General features: G+C 33.9%; 2 protein-coding genes across 16 annotated transcripts; both read left to right on the forward strand.

Annotated features, from left to right (window-relative positions):
• The first annotated feature begins 3,266 nt into the window (after positions 1-3,266).
• On the forward strand, positions 3,267-5,991 carry LOC140865412 (uncharacterized). 2 transcript variants are annotated; one of them, XM_073270052.1, is made up of 7 exons: positions 3,267-3,375; positions 3,489-3,601; positions 3,733-3,865; positions 4,348-4,451; positions 4,539-4,683; positions 4,776-4,916; positions 5,005-5,991. In XM_073270052.1, exons 2-7 carry the CDS (start codon positions 3,561-3,563, stop codon positions 5,839-5,841), a joined length of 1,401 nt encoding a protein of 466 aa, XP_073126153.1. In that variant the 5' UTR covers positions 3,267-3,375; positions 3,489-3,560; the 3' UTR covers positions 5,842-5,991. The 2 variants fall into 2 exon arrangements, with proteins under 2 accessions (XP_073126153.1, XP_073126152.1); XM_073270051.1 differs by having other exon boundaries at positions 3,270-3,375; positions 3,460-3,601.
• Positions 5,992-6,954: 963 nt separating this feature from the next.
• On the forward strand, positions 6,955-13,656 carry LOC140865837 (uncharacterized). Of its 14 annotated transcripts, none has more exons than XM_073270634.1 (13): positions 6,955-7,201; positions 7,585-7,683; positions 8,514-8,608; positions 8,824-8,942; positions 9,123-9,382; positions 9,468-9,727; positions 10,358-10,460; positions 11,123-11,695; positions 11,969-12,108; positions 12,366-12,465; positions 12,964-13,043; positions 13,271-13,321; positions 13,451-13,656. In XM_073270634.1, the coding sequence occupies exons 1-4, from the start codon at positions 7,117-7,119 to the stop codon at positions 8,890-8,892; spliced, it is 348 nt and encodes a 115-aa protein (XP_073126735.1). In that variant the 5' UTR covers positions 6,955-7,116; the 3' UTR covers positions 8,893-8,942; positions 9,123-9,382; positions 9,468-9,727; positions 10,358-10,460; positions 11,123-11,695; positions 11,969-12,108; positions 12,366-12,465; positions 12,964-13,043; positions 13,271-13,321; positions 13,451-13,656. The 14 variants fall into 14 exon arrangements, 11 of the variants coding, with proteins under 11 accessions (XP_073126735.1, XP_073126737.1, XP_073126732.1 ...); XM_073270636.1 differs by having other exon boundaries at positions 11,190-11,695; XM_073270631.1 differs by having other exon boundaries at positions 10,363-10,460; positions 11,599-11,695.
• The last annotated feature ends 7,871 nt before the right edge of the window (positions 13,657-21,527 follow it).

The following is a 21,527-nucleotide window of genomic DNA, read 5'->3' on the forward strand; positions in this document are numbered from 1 at the left end:
GGTGATATATATATTACTTAGAAAATTTACTTTATATTCTACTTTATGGTGGAGAACTTTAATTTGTTGGAATTTAACAAACCCTTTATATAGTGAACTTTAAACGTTGGGGTGGGGGTGGGGTGCCGGTGCTTGGGAGTAGGGTCACGTTCACCCCCAAACCACATTTTCATGCAACCTCGCATGATCAGGCGCACGTTACCAAGTTCTTGCGTACGTTCTAGAAACGACGATGATGTGTATGTAATTCATCTGATATCATTATTTAAATATGAGATAATTATGTTTCGAGTTCGAAACTCAAATAATCTCTTTCTCAAATAAAATACATATTTGTGTTATTAAAATACATACTTGTGTTCCGGTGACATGTAACTCGTCGTCCATCAAAATCTTTAGTGTCATACTAGATCTTGAATTTTAGGCTCAATTGCAACAATCTTAGGATTGGACGATATTTACATTCTATTTATTTATTTATGCATATTAATTTTTGTCCATAATTGATTTAACAAAGTTCCCGTCATGCTAACATAAATATTAAATAATCATATATTTTTACGTAAAACGCATAAGAACATGATGGAAAGTTAAGATAAAATTTGAATATATAATAAATTTTTAACAGTGTATTTAATTAATTTAATTTTTCCCAAAAATACGTATTTTAGAACCTTTACCTTAATTTATACGTCGTAAATTAGCTAGGTTCTCACGCGACTTTATTCTGAAATAAAAGACGTGTTAACCCCAAAGTCGAAAAGCGTCAACTTTTTTTTGTTCATTTATTCCACCGAAAAATGTAACCTAGTGCTAAAATACTTTTTTACCTAGCTAGCTAGTCGTCCACTATCTTTATGCTAATTAAATTCAATTAATATACACAAAGCACAAATATATTTTATGTCTCACTGATTTTTTTTTATTAATATTTTACAAAATCGTCGTAAACTTATTTTGAATGATAAAAATTTAAATCCACTCACCATGACTTATTAAAATACTGATTTATATTATCTAACACTTCACATGCACAAAAATGGTTGTGATATACATGATAGAAATTTGCTCTTGGAGTAAGTACTAGTAAAGTACTATCGGCTTCATATTTTTAAAAGAATTTATATATGTATATAGTATTAAAAATAACAATATGAGAGAAATAATATATATATATATATATATATATATATATATATATATATATATTCCTACTTATCCAATTTCCTTTATAAATTATAATTTGTCGTGGTATTAATTAAATTTCTTAAACCAAAAAGTCTTCACATGCATGATACTTCGAGGTCAAGTAATTGTGTGCGTGTGTATATCACATCAAACAACGCTATCAATAGTAAATGCCTCCATTTTAATGAATCCAAATGCCAACGATTTATTGATTAATTTAATGCATCGATAATTGTTTTAAAAAAATAAAATTAATCGGAATTATTTTGTACCTAAGTTCACTCATAAAATAAATTTATGAGCTAGCTGGGTAAAACGAGTTTATAACAGAAGAAGATTTGTTTGGTAAATTTCACTAAAGTAATCGAGCATGTATAATTTATCACTCCCGAGTCCCGGGCATAAATGGTGTATATATTTCATCCTTCTCAAAGTATTCAATTCTTCTAAATATATCAGTTAATTCCAGTCAATTTTTTTTATATATGAAATAAAGGACAATATTAAATACTTATAAGTGAAATATGTTTTTCTAAGAATTTTTTTAATTTGTGTGAAAATACATTTATATATACGCATCATATATATTACATATATATATATATATACATCATGTACATTTCAGTTCGAGGATGGAGCCAGAAATTTCATTTAAGGTCGACGAAAATAAATTTTTATCGAACGAGAGGGAACAACATGAGTAAATCATTAAAAAAAAGAACAGTTGTTACAAATGTGGAAGGACGGGTGCAATCACCGGTCCTCCATTGACTCCGTCCGTGTTTAATCTTACAAGCATCCACGGTAAAAACTTATACGAGCAAACATCCATACATTCACGTAATAAATGTGATGAAAGAGTACGTTTTTGGAGACGATTTCATGTGTACTCACATGAATGCTCATGGAATATCAATTATGCGCATACATTATCTTTTATATATATATATATATATATGTTTCTAAAGAATTATAAATTTAATCTAAAGATTAATGTTATTTTATCCTAAAACAACTGTCATCCTTGCATAATATGGTGGTTTGTTCCTTCTTTTCTTTATTTTTTTTAATTTTTTGGATCCAATATTATTCGCTGTAGACTGTAGTGAGCAGTATTTGATTGGGGGCCCGGTTGACTCGCGTTCCTTCGACGGCAAGTCATTGCAGCAGCCAAGTGGCCATTCTAAGCACATTCTGTGTTAGTTTAAGACTTATTTTGGAATATTATGAAAACGGGAATTGTGGTACACTACTAAATTCAGGAGGAGTCGTCCCACCAGAAACTCAAGTACTCGGTCTTTCCTATTTTTCATCCACAAAACAGAAAGAACAAAATTATTATTTGTTACGATAAACGTATCTGAAAAGCGTTTTGTTTAAGTTGTTATACGATTCAAAACATTAAATCTTATTCGTTATCATTAGCTATAACGTTCCGGTAAAAAAATAAAAAAATATGAGTTTGATTTTGTAATAATCATAGAATAACGGACATTAATGTTACATGTACACGGAGAATTACACGTTGGGTTACACAATGAATTTGAAATTACATGATTATTCTACGTGCATTTTTGAAAAAAATTTTCTAAATAAAGTGCAAGGATAATCATATAATTTCAAGTTTATTGTGTAACCCAACGTGTAACCCTTCTTGTACTTATAACATTACCCATAAATAACACACACAATTTATAATTTTCCAATTTAAATCGAAATAAAAAAAAGGGGGGTGGGGTTAGAAAATTGATTTCATACACACGAAAATAGGATGAAGCTAAAAACATGGGGCATTCAGGTTGACCCGATTTGTTCTCCCACTCTCTAATGTGGACCCCACGCCGCCACCTCGTACTTCTCTCTAAATTCTATCCACGACACCTTCTCAAATCCCCAAACTACCCCATCATTCCACCAAACATGGAGGACCCATTGTCGCCATTTCACCTCCTACTGTTACACCATTTTTTTGGCTCGAATCCGACGTGGCACACCCACCTCTCCAGAATCCACTTTCCACCGATATTATATATATAAATATATTATATGTCTATATTTGTGTCTTCCATTTTCTTGAGGGGTTCTTTAATGGTGATTTGATTGCCTTTTGCATTAATCATTAAGAATAATATTCTGTAGAAAAAAAGGAAACTAGATACCCTTTTTGATTTTCGAGTTTATATATATGTAAGTGATCTTTTATCTTGATTCCCTTCACTCGAACCAGCTTCTTTTCTTTTCAGTCTTGTTTATTCTTGGCGTATATTTTAGGCATTTGATATATACAACACGATATATAGATTACACATACACAGAGATATTTTGATCATTTTCGAGGAAGAGAGAAGAGGGAGCTTCTGAAGAAAAAGAAAATGTTGGACGGGTTGTTGAAAAGCAAGTTTTATTCCAGATGGTAAATTTGATTTTTCTTGGATTTGTTTTTGTTTTTTTAATTTTTTTGCAATGATTTTGGGTTTGTTTTTTTGATTAATAATGCTTTTTTCTTGGTGGGTTTTTTTTTGTTTTTTGTGTTCTTGAATATAGTAAGTCGGATATTAAGCAGACGAGGACTCGAATTGAGCTGATAAAGAAGAAGAGAAACGCAATGCAGAAATATTTGAGGAATGATATTGCTGATCTTCTTAAAAATGGATTGGATACTGACGCCTATGGAAGGGTAATTTATTTAATTTTTCATATTTGTTTAATTAATCCGGATTATGCGTGTTTTTTTTTAATTTATTTAATGAATTTTCTATTATTGGAAAATGGATTTTCAAGAATTTATTGCTTTGAATTTTTGTTTTTTTTATGTTCATATTCTGTTTCTTGGTTAATTATGTAAATTATTACGTTTCTTGAGGGAAAATCTTGGAAGGGTCTCTTGTAGATTTCCATCCAACATGGGATAAGGTGGGATGCAAGAAATTTCATTGGATTTTTAGCAGATTTAAGTTTCGATGAAGATTTGAATATTTGAGCTGTAAAATCTATGATTTACAGAAATATTATACTTTCTTGCTCGGATCATGCTTTTTAATGGCAGAATATCATATAAAGCGAGCTCGAATTTTATGCATAAATCTTTTTATATAACTTTGTGTTTCTCCCTAAGATTCATTGAAAGGATTTCTTGACATTTTGTTGATCTTGAAACAGGCTGAAGGACTTCTAAAAGAGTTGAATCGGTCCAGCTGTTTCGAATTCGTCGATCAATGTTGTGTAAACATAGCTAATAATCTTGGAGCCATGGATAAACAGAGGTATGATCTCCAGTGTAGATATCTACGAAACATGATAAACGTTATCGCCTACGAATTCGTCTGAAACTTCTTGTTCTATGTTCATAGGGAATGTCCACAAGAGTGCAGGGGAGCTGTAGCTTCTTTGATGTTTGCAGCAGCAAGATTTGCTGAGCTGCCGGAGTTGAGGCAACTTCGATCCTTGTTCTCCGAGAGATACGCAAATTCGCTGGATTTTTATGTCGACAAACAGGTATAGTCTCTGGTGAATAGAAACTCTGTCAAATTAAAAGTTGCGTTTCGGTCACTTGAATTTTATCCAAGAGTCTGATTTTTCTTGTGTAGTTTATGGAGAACTTGAAATCGAGCCATCCGTCGAAAGAAACGAAGCTTGAATTATTGCAAGAAATTGCCGCGGAATCAGGCGTGGAATGGAGCTCAAAAGCTCTGGAAAACAAGTTGTATCATGAAACTGCTGGTAAAAAGGTAAGAGCTGAGTCATGTTTACACACATTTTAAACACAAACTAGGCCTAAAGATTAATTTTTTTGCAAAATTTTCAACTATCTTACAGGATGCTGCTGATGATTTGAAGGATAAACCGTATGTTTGGCGCGATAGGAAGGAAGGTTCGGTTCTAAAGAGCGAATCGAGGAGCAGGTCAGATTATGTACGCTGGAACCCTGAGAGGAAAGATGGCCTTTCTGGTTATGAGCAGAAATACACAAGTGAAGGTGTTCCTATCAAGGACATTCAAGTGGATACTATAGTAAGAAATAAGACGTATAGGTATAGCCAACCCGAATCTCCGGTTCCGAATGAAGAGAAACATGAAGAAAAGCCTCTCAAGTACGGGTCAATCCCTCCTCCATATATCAAATCCGATGTGAAGAAGAAGACGACGATGGAGGAGAAGGCGGAACCTAAAGAAGCAGATGATCAAGAATATCCCACTGTCAAAGCTAAGCCAGCGCCCAAATCTGTGAGGCGCCGGCCCCTCAAGCCCCCACCAGCACACCAGAACGAGGAAAACTCGAAAGAAACAACAAACAAAGAACAAGCAGTGGCACAGGGCCAAAGAGTTTTGAAATTCTTAGACGATGGCAACAGCAGCAACAACAACGACGAACCAGACGAAGAAGAAAAGATGATGGATAGCCTTTTACTTCATTACAGCAGGAAAAAATCACCCCGTGGAACCGTCAAGTCGGACTCAAACATCAAGCCACCACCAAACAGGGTGTCGTCTCTCCCCGGTGAAGTCATGAGCCCAATTGGTGAGCCCCATAAAGGACACGCTAGGGCGTTTTCGTTACAGCCAGAGATGTTGAACGGAAACGGGCATGTGCATCCTAAACTTCCGGACTACGACGACTTTGTTGCCAGATTAGCATCTCTTAGAGGGAAGTGAAAGCATATACTTGTTCCATCTCAGTACTTTTATTTGATAATTCTTCATTATCAAATTTCTCTTCACATTCATAGTGGAATATATGGCTATGTACACCAGCTTTTTATGGTTACTCCATGATAACATACATACATACTTGATTGTGATGTAGTATATAATTCTTACCACTTTACCATATTCCTGTATAATTCTTTAGCAATTACGGTACTAAATTACGATAGTGTTTGCAATATCTAAAAATAAGTGTTTATGAAGATTCTTTGAATAAATTTGTTAATAAAATTTCCATAATTACTTATTTTTTGAGGTTGCAAATACTATCTGCATTCGCTAACAAATTCTGCAAATGTCGAATTTCATGCATCGCGTCGTAATGACACTGATTTTAACTATTTTCGAGAATCATGTATGTTTTCTTATAACATTAACCAAACAGTGGTTGTTTAATAGGCTACATAGAAGATGATTTTACAACATTCTATCATGTTGAAAGATGTAAAGATGTAGATTTAGGATCGGAACACTATTTAATTGATATATTTAGAAAAAAAGAATACTAATTTTTCGCATACTAGAAAGATGGAGATTTAGGATCGAAGATATATGTCTCGTTTGGTTTCAAAAGCTAGATCAAAAAAATAATTTTTTTTAAAAAAATATTTTTTTAATTAATAAGGTGTTTGGATGACCATTTAAGTGTTTAAAAAAAACCCACTTTAAATCAAAATTAAAGCTTTTTTAAAAACAAAAAATTATAACTTAAAAAACACTTTTTTAAAAAAATTTCTATGGAATCTAAACGAACTCATAATTTGATTGATATATATTAGAAAAAAGAATATCAATTCTTGGCACGTGATTACTCACGTTTTTCAATTAAATTATAAATTACTGATTTTTTTGAAACATTTAAATGTTAATAATCATTATCAAATTTAAAATAATATATAAGATACGAGTAAAAAAATATTTAAGTAATTTCAAAAACTCAAATTGTTTGGGTTTTGTAATTTTTTAAAATTAAGTCTTATGAATTATGATATTTAAAGATGTTGCATCATAAATATGTTATGATCAAATTAGTTATAAAAATATAATGGAAATGGGGTCCACCATTTGGTTGTAGCGGATCGACCCGTTACCCGAGATCCAGTAGCTATCTGGATTCTGGAGCTTCTCACTCTCAGCAGACAGTGAGATGACAGGCGGAGGTGGAGGATCGCCGGAGAGTCTCCGATTCAAGAAGGCGGCGGCGAGTCGGAGGAGGAACAGGTGATGAGTGAGGTTCACCTGGGCTGTCCTCCGAACCACTCCGGTCCCCATATCTCCCATTTTACAGTCTCACTTCCACCTCGTAAGGGTATTTCCCCCTCCTTTCTTCGGCTTAATTCCATGGATTTGTTGTACTGAACTCAGTATATGATTTTTCAAGAACCCTTTCTATATACGAAGCAGTAAAATCTGTAGTAGCTCATGTAGGACAATTTGATTGCTGTATGTTATTGTTTTGTACAGACACTAATTAATCGGGTGGGTGACTTGAAATATGGGAGGAGGCTGTTTAATGTAGAGATAGTTGCATTTTCTAAAAATTTATGCACAAAGTTTAATTATTTTTTTTTTGAGTAAATCCACCTTGTATCGAAATGTCTCTCTGTTCATGAACTTTACTACAAGACTGGAAATTTAGCGGTTATATATATAGAAAGATAACGTTTCTTTATATGTTAACTGATGTAGCAGTTGAATGGATTGGAGATGGTTGGGGTACAATGGGGGCAAAAGTTTGTGAAGTTGATGAAGATGGTGATTTAATTCTCCCTCGGCAGACTCAGCAGACCGGTAAGTGTTCTTCAACTGTTTGAATTGTATAGGTTTCATCACATCTGTGTCTTTTGATAGCTTTTATTAATTTTCTGTCATATTGTATTACTATTTTGAACGTATCAGAGAAGTACTCACCTTGTATACCAACTGTGCCGTAAGAATGTGTGAGTTTTCTTTTTGTTCATGTGTACGTTTGAGGCTGGTTGATCTTTAGATCCTCTCAGCTAGTCTCATATGGTATCCTCAGTTTAAAAGTTGTATTCTCCATGTAAATTGAGCTATGTTTAATTTGAACAGGAGAAGCCATTTTTGATCCCTTGTTTTAACAAAGCACTAGACTTGATTCTTAATATGAAATGAAAGTTATGTCAATTCCTATATAGGCTTGGCTGCAGTTCAATGATTTTCTTAGGTTGTGGTTTGGTGTTAAGCAAGTTTCAATATTCAAATAAAGAGGTGGGGCCCACGCGTTGATTAAAGAAATCAACAACCTCCCATCCCACATTGAAAGTTTGAAGAAAGAAGAATGATTATAAATAGAGTCATCTTCCTTCAGTTATTGCATCCCAAAATCAAAAGTCTTTTAGCTTTGATAAAAAAGAGAGTACATAGAAAAAAATAGTGTATTTTTTTTTGAGTATGGGTGCGAGTTAGAGAAATTATTTTCTCGGTATACTTGGGTTGGGAGTGAGAAATATTGAGTGTGTTGGTGTGATACACTTATTGTAATATTTCTTCTAGTTATAAAAGTTGCAGTGCTCCGTGGACTTAAAACAAATTATTGGGAAAATTGAAACAAAGAAGCTGAGAAATTTGTTGAGAAATGCTTTTTCTTTAATTCTCAGATCGGGGGAACGCTTCTTTTGTCATCACCATTCAACCTTTTGTCATCACCATTCAACATCATGTTACCTCATCTATCCCAAGTGTTGGTCTCCAGGTATTGACATCTGTTTCACCTTCTCGGAATGCTCCAATACCTTCAGTTCAAACGAACTTTTCTATATTTACCCTCTTTAAGAAGATGTTACCATGTTTTGGTAGTGATGTTTCATTCTTTTTTTAAATTTCACTGGATTTATCTCTTATTTTTCTTCTCAACACCAACAAGCTATACAGAAAGCTTCTGTATAAGTCTGTGTGCTATTGTTGCAGTTTTTTCCTCCATCAGGTCTGGGGAGCAGACTTGGTGTTGGCCGACTTTGTGTTGCATATGATGTATAATTCGTCCAAGTTTGATGGAATAGTTGCCATAGATCTTGGAGCCGGCACAGGTAAAGTTGTTTATGCCTGGTTTATGGGTTTGTTGAATCATTTCATGGTTATGTGATAAGTGTTCTGATTTTTGCCAAAGGACAGTAACTAGCAATCAATAGAACCAGCAAGCTTTAACCGGTTATGTATTCTCACTGTGGTTCTTGTATGAAAGGATTTTCTTTCGCTTTTTCGAACAGGTTTGATCGGCATGCTACTTGCACGTGCTGCTAACACAGTCTTCATAACGGGTGAACTTTACCCCAAGACTGAAGCTTTTTCCACAATCTCTGTGCCGCCGTAGCTACTACACATCTTCGGTTCCATAAACCTTGAATTATGTCTTCACTAGTCAGTCCCTTTTTCAGTTCCATTCCAATCCAAACCCATCAAAAGTAACTCGGAGGGATCACTCTTCCTTTAATTTCACTGTTTCAGTTATACATAGGCCAAAAAGAAGGTAGCTTTTCTCGCCCTAGTGTTCCTTTGTACGTTTAAATTGATGTGGATTTGTTCATAGATTTTCTTCTTTATTTTGAGTACAGTGTTGATTTCTATGACTTGCATAAACTGGTTCCTTATGTCGAGGCTTGGTCATGGCAAAATGCTGTTGTTGAAGAAAAAAAAATTGATCGAAGAGGGTAAAGATTTCACTGATACTTTGATTATTTTGCAACACATACCTGTATACACATTGGGTGCTGGTAGCAAGGAAGAGTACTTGAAGTTTGATGTAAAAAATACATCTTTTGAAGTGCATTGGACTGAACGAGGTGGTGAAGTTTCATATCATGGCCCCGGTCAGGTATGTGATACTGTATGTGTCTACATTCGGTGGAAGCTTTACTTGATCCCTCAATGTAGTGGGATCTTAAAGCTTAGCACTATGGCCCAAATGCTCAAGGTATTGAAATTTTGTAGCTTACTTGAATATGATCCTGAAAAACAAAGTTGTTTGATAGGTAACATTAGTACCAAGCAAATGATTAAGAGGGTGTTTGACAGAACTTAAAAGCTCTTTCAAACATCTTATAAGTTGTTTTAGAACTTTTAAGCTCTGAAATTTTGTTTGGTAAAAATTTTTAAAAATAGCTTATAAGCTGTCAAAATAAGCTGTTTTTAAAAAAGTAAGGGAGATGATATTTTTTCAAAAAGATATTTTTTAAATAATTTTCTTCACCGAAATATCCCTCATTATTTTTATTAATTCCACTCTTATCCTTCACATATTTTAATTTATTTTTTTTCATTTTTTCTAAATGTAAATATAAAATAGATTTAAATATATATAAGTTTAATTTTTATTTATAAAAGTGCAATACTACTTTGTTTGTTATATATATAACTATTCATATTACATAAATTCAAATTTCAATTATTACTTGTTTTTGTTGTTGGGCTTTAAACAACACTCAAATACCCAATCTTATTATAGTCCAGTCCAATTTCCTAAATCAACGAGAAAACCGATGTTTTGCCAACACCCAGCTTCATCTTCATCGTTTCTCTGTTTCGAACGGACGAGAATTCGAATATAGGTAAATATTTTTCATTTTGCGAAAATAAATTCATGAAATGATTGATTTCCTTGAGATTTTATTCAGTTTTGTGTTTTCTACTGATTTCTTTGGAGATTTTATAAGTATTGAGATTCCTGCTAATTTATTGGCGGCCATAAAGTTTAATGGAAAATGACCTAACTCGATTTAGTTCCAGTGGCTTTGATTTGCTAATAGATTACATCTGAGCATACATTTTGTGGCTATATAATATTTGCATTGCCTCAAAAAGAAGAAGTTGGGGAGCTGCTTTCCATTTGCTTTGAGTGAAGCTATTATGCATTTGATATTGTCTTGCTTGAGGTCTCTTTAGGTGATAGATAAATTGGATTTTAGCATTAACATGAAATGCAGATTTAGATATTTTATCTGGTTATCAATCTTGCATTACCTCACAAAGAAAAAAGAGTTAGGCTACTGCTTTGTGTTTGAATCGAATGAAGCTATTGCATTTTTTTAAATAATCTTCTTTGATCTCTTGATTTGATAGATAGTATGGATTTCAGCATTGCTGCACAATGTGACACTCGGGATTGCTGTCTTAAATCGAACAAATTTTAAATAAAATTTTAGATGAACCGTTTTACTATTTTAAATTTACCTTGTGTCCCTATGACGTTATAATATGTTTAATACTATAGACTGAGTTAACCACGGTTTCTACGCCCCAAGACTGAAGCTTTTTCCACAATCTATGTGCCGCCGCAGCTACTGCACATCTTCGGTTCCATAAACCTTGAATTATGCCTTCACGAGTCAGTCCCTTTTTGAGTTCCATTCCGATCCAAACCCATCAAAAGTAAATCGGAGGGATCACTCTTCCTTTAATTTCACCGTTTCAGTGTTTCATAGTCCAAAAAGAAGGTAGCTTTTCTCGCCCTACTGTTCCTTTGTACGGTTAAATTGATGTGGATTTGTTCATAGATTCTCTTCTTTATTTTGAGTACAATGTTCATTTCTATGACTTGCATAAAGAACTGGTTCCTTATGTCGAAGCTTGGTCATGGCAAACTGCTGTTGTTGAAGAAAAAAAATCATTTATTGAAGAGGGTAAAGATTTCACTGATACTTTGATTATTTTGCAACACAAACCTGTATACACATTGGGTGCTGGTAGCAAGGAAGAGTACTTAAAGTTTGATGTAAAAAATACATCTTTTGAAGTGCATCGGACTGAAAGAGGTGGTGAAGTTACATATCATGGCCCTGGTCAGGTATATGATACTGTATGTGTCTACATTAAGTGGAAGCTTTACTTGATCCCTCAATGTAGTGGGATCTTCAAGCTTAGAACTATGGCCCAAATGCACAAGGGTATTGAAATTTTGTGGTTTACTTGAATATGATCCTGAAAAACAAAGTTGTTTGATTGAAAATGATTGTTTGGGGTCTAAATTTGATGTTATTGTAACTATGATAATGTCGATGTTCATGTTCATGATGTTTATGTTTTGTTCCGAATCTTTCATGTTCTTGTTGTGTTGTAGTAGCTGGTCGTGTACCCTATAACTAATCTCCGCACTACGACATGGATGCTCATCAGTATCTTGGGACGCACGTAAAGAAGTGGTCATCCGTGCTCTTTCCTCGACATTACGAATCAAGGGCTTAACTGGTATTTGGGTTGGTACGTCTAAAACTTATTTTGTGCCTGGAACTGGAACAGTCTCTTTGCTACTCATGAATCAGATTCCGAATTCCTCCAAATAAAATTTCACGCTAGAATTCATATCAGCACTTACTATCCTTTTTTTGCCCCTCTATTTGACATAGCAATATAGCATTATTGAATCTTGATAACTTGAAATTACATAAATCCATTTTGTGCATTCTGTCATATCTCTTTAGCGCTTCCTATTTTTAACTCCCTTTTGGATCCTTCAGGGAACCAAAAGTTAACAGCCATCGGTATAAAAATATCAAAACAGATAGCTATCATGGCTTGGCGTTGAATATCACCACAGATATAAAACACTTTTAGCAGGTAGTAATACATCAATCAAATGTGTATTGTGTATTTTTATATCTTTCTACATCTTTTGTATAGCTTTTAGACTTATTGTTGATATGGTTGAATATATTTTCAATAAAAAAAAACTTACGCGTAAAAAAACTCACTGATCATTTACAATTAAAAAAATAATATTTTTGGCATAAAAAAGAATATTATTTCATTAATAACTCAAATAGGAGATATGTCTAAAAAAATTGATCTGTGAGACCTTCGCATAAGAATTTTTGTCATAAAAAAATATTTATAAACTTTTCTTTCCTGGATTTTAAAAATTGGCCCATAAGTTGAACGCTTCACCCTTCAAAATGCGAAAGCGTCACAGCTAAATAGCAACCCTAACCCAAATTATCTATGTTTTGAGTTTCATTAAGAACGCAGATTATTTCACGATCAATTCTTTGTCCGTGTAATTGTTTTTTGAAGCATAATTAGTTGATGGATGATATAAGTTTTTGTGGATTATTGCAGCTGAGGCAGGATGGGGATCATCGAGAGGATCAAAGAAATTGAAGCTGAGATGCCCCGAACGCATAAAAATAAAGCAACAGGTTTTTTTTTTTTACACTTTCTCTTATCTGGATTTTTTTACTATGTCATCGGTGGTTCGAGTTTGAGGTTACTGAGCTTGATTTGCATTCGGATTATATAGTCTCTGTTCTTTATTTTCCGGTTGCTTGATTTGGTATTTATTATAAGTATGGTGACTTAGTTCCTTAAAAATCAAAACGTTATTCTGACGAGGTACTGTAACCATACATAATACCACTTGGTTCAGCTAAAAGCTATGATTGCGAAGCTGAGGACACAATTGTTGGAGGCGCCGAAAGTATGTGACTTCTTGATTTGTATATCAGTATCTTAGTTTTCAAAAAAAAATTGCTACTAAAATTATTTGTTTGGGTCGCTTGATTAAGTTTTGCAAGCCACGTTCTGATTGTTGTTCATTATGGATCAGGGTTCAAATGGAGCCAGGGAGGGTTTTGAAGTTGCAAATTTTGGCTAGGGACGCATTGAACTTATAGGCTTTCCCAGGTTTGTTTTCTCAGTACTTTAGGTATGTTGGTGTTGGAAAAGTGAAAGAAAAAGACAATTGCTAGAGTTTCTGAATCTAAAAGGTAAGATTCTGCAGATTTAGCAAATATAAGAAACACTAATCAATCATCATAATTTAACATAACAAGAGTTTAGGGAAACACTAATCATTAATCACTCATCAGCATAATAAGAGTTTAGCAAAGATAAAGAAATACTAATTAATCAATATGAGTAGAAACAGAAGAACCAGCAGGAATCATAAAGATAAGAAACACTAATTAATCATCTGAGTAGACGAGGCAGCAAGAATCATTATCATATCAGCAGACGCCATAAGAAGCAGCCGGAGGCATATCATATCTTATCATCAGCACCAAACGCAGACGGAGAAGAAGCAGCAGGAATCATATCAGACGCAAGGGAGAAACTTTCAAAACGTGTATCAAAATAATCCGAGGGCCTTTCCTTCATTATTAACTCAGTCGGCCAATTTGTTCCAGACTTCTTCCTTAAATAGTTGAGAAAAAGGAATAAAAAAACTGTTGGAGGCAAATTGTTCACAAACATCGTCAGTAGGCTGAGAAAAAAGAAGGCAAACCTGCCCCGACAAGCATCCCGGAATGGTCGCCAACTCCGGAGTCCATACAAGACTGGAGCAAGAGTTCTCGGCGAGATCGGGTTCCTCTGTAGAATGAATCAGGAATTTCTTTTGAGTAATGGTCATTCTATCGATCACCAGTCTACCAGAAGAGTTTTCTACATTGATAGTCTCCAAATCAGTAATGATATTGATAATTTCTTTGGCATACCGGAAATAGAGTCTTGAATGATTAACCGCATCGATAGTATGCTGTTGGAAAACAGGGTCGGCTGAGACGCTCTGTTCAGGGTCTACGGCCAATTATTTGAAGAATTTGCTCTTAATCAGCCTCTTAGCAAACAAGAGGAGAAACCCATAACTGTGGCAAGTCCATTTGCACAGAGAGTCTTCACCTTGGGAAGGGTTGTCGTCGTCTTTGAACTCCATCGTTACCACTTTGATAGTGGAAAAATTCTCAACGAATTGCAGCATTCCTGTTGGCCATGTCGAAACAGTATTAGGGCCGACGGCGGCACAACAGGGGAGTTTCAGCCTCAAGTGTTTGGTATCAGCAATCAGTCTCGTGACTTCTCGAACTCAAAGAAGACACGCAAAGGGACTTTGCATCACATTTACTCAGAATGAGATAAAGTATTTCGTCGGAAAGAACGCCATGGGAAGCCATTCTAGAGGGGGAAAACTTCTGATAGTGAATGATATATATATATATATATATATATATATATAGGAGAAAGAAACACCGGCCGACGAAAGCCGAACAAAAAATTGCTTTCCGTTGCAACGACACCTGTCGTCGTCGAATTTCTTTGAGGATTATTTCGAAACACCGGCCGACATGTGTCGTTGCAACGAAAAGCAATTTTTTGTTCGGCTTTCGTCGCCGGTGTTTCTTTCTCCTATATATATATATATCACTCACTATCAGAAGTTTTTCACCTCTAGAATGGATTTCCATGGCGCTCTTCCCGGAAATACTCTATCTCATTCTGAGTAAATGTGATGCAAAGTCCATCTACGTGTCTTCTCTGAGTTCGAAAGAAGTCACGGGACTGGTTGCTGATACCAAACACTTGAGGCTGAAACTCCCCTGTTGTGCCGTCGTCGGCCCTGATATTGTTCTGACATGACCAACAGGAATGCTGCAATTCGTTGAGAATTTCTCCAATATCAAAGTGGTAACGATGGAGTTCAAAGACGACGACAACCCTTCCCAGGGTGAAGACTCTCTGTGCAAATGGACTTCCACAGTTCTGGGTTTCTCCTCTTGTTTGTTAAGACGCTGATTAAGAGCAAATTCTTCAAAGAATTAGGCGTAGACCCTGAACAGAGCGTCTCAGCCGACCCTGTTTTCCAACAGCTTACAATTGATGCGGTTAATCATTTCCAGACTCTATCTCCGGTATGCCAAAGATATTATCAATATCATTCCTGATTTGGACACTATCAATGTAGAAGACTCTTCTGGTAGACTGGTGATCGATACAATGACCATCACTCAAAAAAAATTTCAAATTCATTCTACAGAGGAACCCGATCTCGTCGAGAACTCTCGTTTCAGTCTTGTATGGACTCCGGAGCTGGCGACCGTTCCGGGATGCATGTCGGGGCAGGTTTGCCTTCTTTTTTCTCAGCCTACTGGCGATGTTTGTGAACAATTTGCCTCCAACAGTTTCTCTATTCCTTTTTCTCAACTATTTGAGGAAGAAGTCTGAAACAAATTGGCTGAGTTAATAATGAAGGAAAGACCCTCGGATTATTTTGATACATGTTTTGAAAGTTTCTCGCTTGCGTCTGATATAATTCCTGCTGCTTCTGGTGCTCCGACCACCGAGATTGAAATTTGTGTCATATGATATATCGTTGGATTCACATTTTCGAGACGATCCTACCGTAAAAATTTCAAGGCAATCAAAGTTGTTTTTGGCACAGGGTGCACGTGGAACCCCACGAACCCCAGGGTTCGTGGGATCAAATCTATATATATATATATATATTATTTCCTTCATATTGTTATTATATATATATATTTTTTTAAAATATAAAGCCAATAGTCGTGGGTATATTTGTCGGTTTCTGATAGACGTTTTTTTAATGATATTATATGTTTATTCATTAAGTTTTATTTTTTAAAGCTAACAACTATAAAGCAATAACATATGTTATATATTTATTGAAAAACGTAAAATATTTATAATGTTACAAACGGTAGGATCAAGAGTTTTGTGTTTTACTAAAAACTATAATTGATGGTAATTGTGTAACGCAAATCTTTAAGATCGTATCACATTTCAAACAAATACATATTTCAGTTGTTCAACCGAAGAGGAAAATTATTGCACCCAAACAATCACCTTATCAACAATTGTGCTTTCAATTAATGTGAATCGAAACTATAGTCTTGACTCTGATATTAATTGTATGACCGAATAAGTATCGCTTTACCTCCATTTATAGTTGATGGTAACAATACGATTCATATATCTTAAATATTACAAAATCTCAAGCATCATGTTTCGATTGCTCTTAGAGACTATTATTGCATCCCAGCTTAAACAATTTATGTTAAATGGTAATTTTACTTATATTGATTTTTAAGGAAAAAAACAGTAATTTTTTGAAGAAAAATGATTTTTTGATTTATTAAATTGTCCAAATTTGAGTTTTAGTCCATTGAGTTGTCAAATTTGGTTATGGTGCACTCACATTTAATTTTCAATTATTGTTTGTCCAATTGATGACTTGATATTTGACAATTCAACAATATTTGATCTCACTTCAGCATTTTTACGTCATATCAGTATTTTTTTATTATAAGTTAGTATTTTTCAATGGGCCTCTGACCCAATTAGACCTAAAATAACCGAATTAAAATTTAGCGTATCAAAAATAAACTTTGTAAACTTAGTGGACCAAAAATCATAATACTAAATAAGTTAGTGAACAAAAAAAAAACTATTTTTCTTTTATTTAAAAGCTTTTATTTAGATATGAAAGTTGGTCTTTCATTGATAAAATAAATAAAAATTACGTATTATTTTTTCTCTGATAAACCATGTTAATTATAAGACAATTGTTGTAGATTAACTTGCTACAGTAATTTTTTTCAGATAAGTGATTTTTTATTCATTAACTTATCTAAATTTGAGTTTTAGTTAATTGATTTGTCAAATTTGGTTTTGGTGCACTAAAATTTAATTTTTGACTATTGTTAGTTCAAAAATTTTAATTAATAACTTTTTTTAACTCAAGACATGAATTAAATGTTAACAATTAATAAAAATAATTAATTACTCTAGACCAATCTATAAAATGAAAGGAAAAACCAAAAAATACATTGAAAATAACAAAAATATTTAATTAATATTATGTAAGATAAAAAATGATAAATTAAAAAATTCACAATTAAAACTTATATATTTATAATTTTATATTTATAATTTTATTATTATTATTAATTAATTAATTAATTAATAACTTTTTTTTTAATTTAAGACATGAATTAAATGTTAACAATTAATAAAAAAAAATTAATTACTCTACATTAATCTAGAAAATGAAAGGGTAAACCAAAAAATACATTGGAAATGACAAAAATATTTAATTAATATTATGTAAGATAAATATGGGCAAATTAGAAAATTAACAATTGAAACTTATATATTTATAATAGTAATAGATAATAAATAATAGATAATAGTAATAGATAATAGATAATAGATAATAGATAGATTATTTCCCTCATATCGTTATTTTAAACATTATATATATAATTTTTTTAAAAATATGAAGCCAATAGTCCTTCTCCAAGTTTCTAATTTTTTGCATCATAAATATCGCAAATATTTTTTTTTTGCATGACGTGTCAAAGATAGATAACTTAAATCAGTATCTGAACAAGTCATTGTGAGTCCATTTAATTAAAATGATTTTACGTTTTGCAAATTATTAATAAGAAAATTATCCGGATTGACATGTCCCTTCTAGTAATAGAAAGATCAACACAGATATGCAAGCTTTCAATAGGCTCGAAGGCAGGTCAAAAGAGGCTGCATCAGCACACAAACCTTCCTGCATTTGTCAAATAATATTCAGAACTTGCCTTTTATAAGAAGATTGATTTGTTTTTTCAAATCTGGAAAACGTAATAGGAAAAAACAATGATATAGTCATACCTAGTTATGAGCTTCATAAAAAATGAGGATGCTGTTATTCCAATCAATGGTTAGTGATTTTCTCTTTCTACATTCAATAAGATGTCAACAGCTTTCTGCAACTCCCTCGACAGGGCGAAGTGCAAATTCAGCTTTTATCAACTGCCTCTTATAAATATTAATAATATTTAAAACGAGTAAACCTACGAGCTTCTCCCAAGATTGACCAAGTCCTCTATGTCAATTGGATCATCTCCAAGACTTGAATTATTCTTCAAAATTTTTGTAAACAACAGAGAGGGAATTATATAATGTATGTCCATAATTTACGCAATACAAGGAAGCGCACCAAAATATTATAATATGGACATCAACAACAGAACACATAATCACAATGGTCAGCATCAAAATGTTCAATTATACTCTGTCAGCCACAAATTTAAAAGGCCAAGAGATATATGCAATACGAGGAAGCATACTAAAATATTATAATATGGACATAAACAACTAAACACAGAATCACAATGGTCAAATCAAAATGTTCAATATATACTATATCAGCCACAAATTTTAAAGGCAAAGAAATTTAACTTTGTGCAACATTTGCACATCAGTAACAGTTTGATCGCTGTAAATGTCATTCTCATTCAATTCATTCCTTCTCGATTTCATCAATAACTAAAATTGCTTCGTTTTCTAAAAATAACTTACTGACAACTTTCCGAAGCCTTGGCATGTAAAGGCAGCTTAAAATTCATATTCATGGTAGCGAAGCATGTCTTTAACTACTTCAAAATATCACACATACCTGTAACACGTGAAAAGTGAGCACAATATCTTTTGGTACGTTTTTTGCATAGGGCATGACAGGCATTTGTTTGCGTCATTCCATGAAGTTGACTTACTTCGTCATGAATGCACAATTGCTCTCGAGATCCCAACACCACCATTTTGGGTCTGAACTTCATTGAGTTTAATCTAAGTTAGTTCACCATATCTATAGAGATGTAAATGTCATTCCCCAAAAATCATGAGAACTGGTATCAGTTGAAATGAACCAGAACATATCACAAACTGTCTCAAATGTCTAACAGTCACATGGTATGAATATGAACTACAGTGGAATATATACAAAGTAACAAAGTGAGCACGATATTACTGTTGCATTGTTATCTGACATGAGATGCATGATATTACTTTTCATGATTTGTATGCGACATTGGCATAACATGTTGAGCATGTGTATTCGTTAGAGATAGCCTGGTGTTTCTAGGGTTGCTAAACCCTAGGGTTATCTTTGTACGATCGGGTACCGTGTGACACCCACTGAATCGACGAAGCAGTGTGTGCGATTTTACCCTGGATGGTGATGGTCCAAGGTCATAGCTCAGTATGTGTGGAACCCACTGTATCTTTGGAGTAGGGGTGCAAACAAACCGAATCGAGCCGAATAATGATAAAATTTTAAGGCTCGAATTCGGCTCAATAAGAGTATATTCGAGTTCGAGCTCGATTCGAAGTTCGATAATTTCAAATATTTTGGCTCGAGCTCGGCTCGAAATAAAGTTTGAGTTCGAGTTTGGTTCGAAATATTCGAACCTATTCGGATATTATGGTTTCAAAAGCTCGAAATGTTCGAAAAAGTTTAAAATGTATATATATTTTTATATAATTATATTATATTAATTAAATATTAAGGCTCGCGAACTATTCGCGAACTATCGAACAGAATAATTTTGGCTCGAGCTCGGCTCGAAAAAAAGTTCGAACATGTTCGAATTCGGCTCGAGTTCGATAAGCTCGAATACGAATCAAATATTTATCGAGCGGGCTCGTAAAGCTCACGAACAGGTTTGGTTCGTTTGCACCCCTACTTTGGAGCAGCATGCACATACTAGGGCGACTGTGTTCTGAGCATGATGTTTTGGATCTTGATCCCAGTGTACCCGAGCATATTTCATGTTGCATGCATCATATCAACTTGTGTACACGTACTTTTCGTTTTGGGCGTTAGTGCTCACGTCCCTACTTTTATCTCGGACATCTCATTCGAAGGGACAGGTTTGCAAGAGTACCAAGAGCGAGATCAGTGTTTGATCAGTGACAAGGGCATTGGTAGCAGAAGTCACTAGAGGTTTCTAGTTTAATACTCTATTTCGGTATTTATTCTTCGATTGAGTTGTATTATTTTTGTTGTTGTTTAAGTTTAATAGCATGCCTAAAGTCTCTATTAGTAGTTGATTTTGGAGCGGGTCACTACAAACTTTCTACAGGAATTCAAGGAAAAGTACATCATCCAAGTAATACTTAACACCCGAGAATGCGAATTCATGGAATCAGTACAAGGTTCTATGAGAGTGGCCCAAAACGAGCCTGAATTTCACTGCTTTATTCATTATGCTCCCCACTACAAGGAAGATGAGGTATGAAAGACAAAGAAATTTTTCCAAGGACTCAATCTCGATTTTCGTTGGAAAACCTTGTCTACCAAAGCAATGAATTATATCTCTGTTGTTAACCAAGCACTGCGTGTAGAGGCAAATATCAAACTGCGAGCCAAAAGAGAGAAAGGAGAAAGAAACCACGGGGTTCCGAACTCCATCAAAATAAGAAGTTAAAAAATAAATTCCAAAAGAGAGACACAACTAGACTAGCATGACAAAACCCCAAGAAAAAAGCTCCGAGAAAACCCAGATTCCAACTACCATGAGAAATGCGGATATTGTGGTAACCTTCACGAGGAAAAATGCTGGAAGAAACAAGGAAAATGTGTGGTCTGTGGAAGTGATCAACATCGCATTTAGGACTGCCCAAAAAAAAAGACAAAAATACGAAGTTCAACCTACACTGAAACCAAAAATTCCACCTCGAGCTTACGCACTCATTGGGAAGGAAGATGACGTCAACCTTGCAATAGAATAGTTATAACGCGACACCCAAAGTGAGCATAAATTTTATTTAACTTTGTACGAATAAAGTATTTTTGAACGATAAATAAAAATTTTACTAATTACACGTCCTAAAATTATGATGATAGTGTCGGGAAAGAAATCTACCGAAAGATTCGGGATTTCCTATCACGTTGGGAATCTGGGAACAAGATTATTTTAAGAGGGGATATTGTAAAACCCCAAAAATTATTTTTGAGGTGTTTAGTCAAAATTTATTTAGTGGATTTGAATAATAATAATAATAATAATAATAATAATAATAATAATAATAACATTACTTCATTTATTATAATA

This window comes from Henckelia pumila, chromosome 4 (assembly GCF_033568475.1).
Source record: "Henckelia pumila isolate YLH828 chromosome 4, ASM3356847v2, whole genome shotgun sequence".
NCBI lineage: Eukaryota > Viridiplantae > Streptophyta > Magnoliopsida > Lamiales > Gesneriaceae > Henckelia > Henckelia pumila.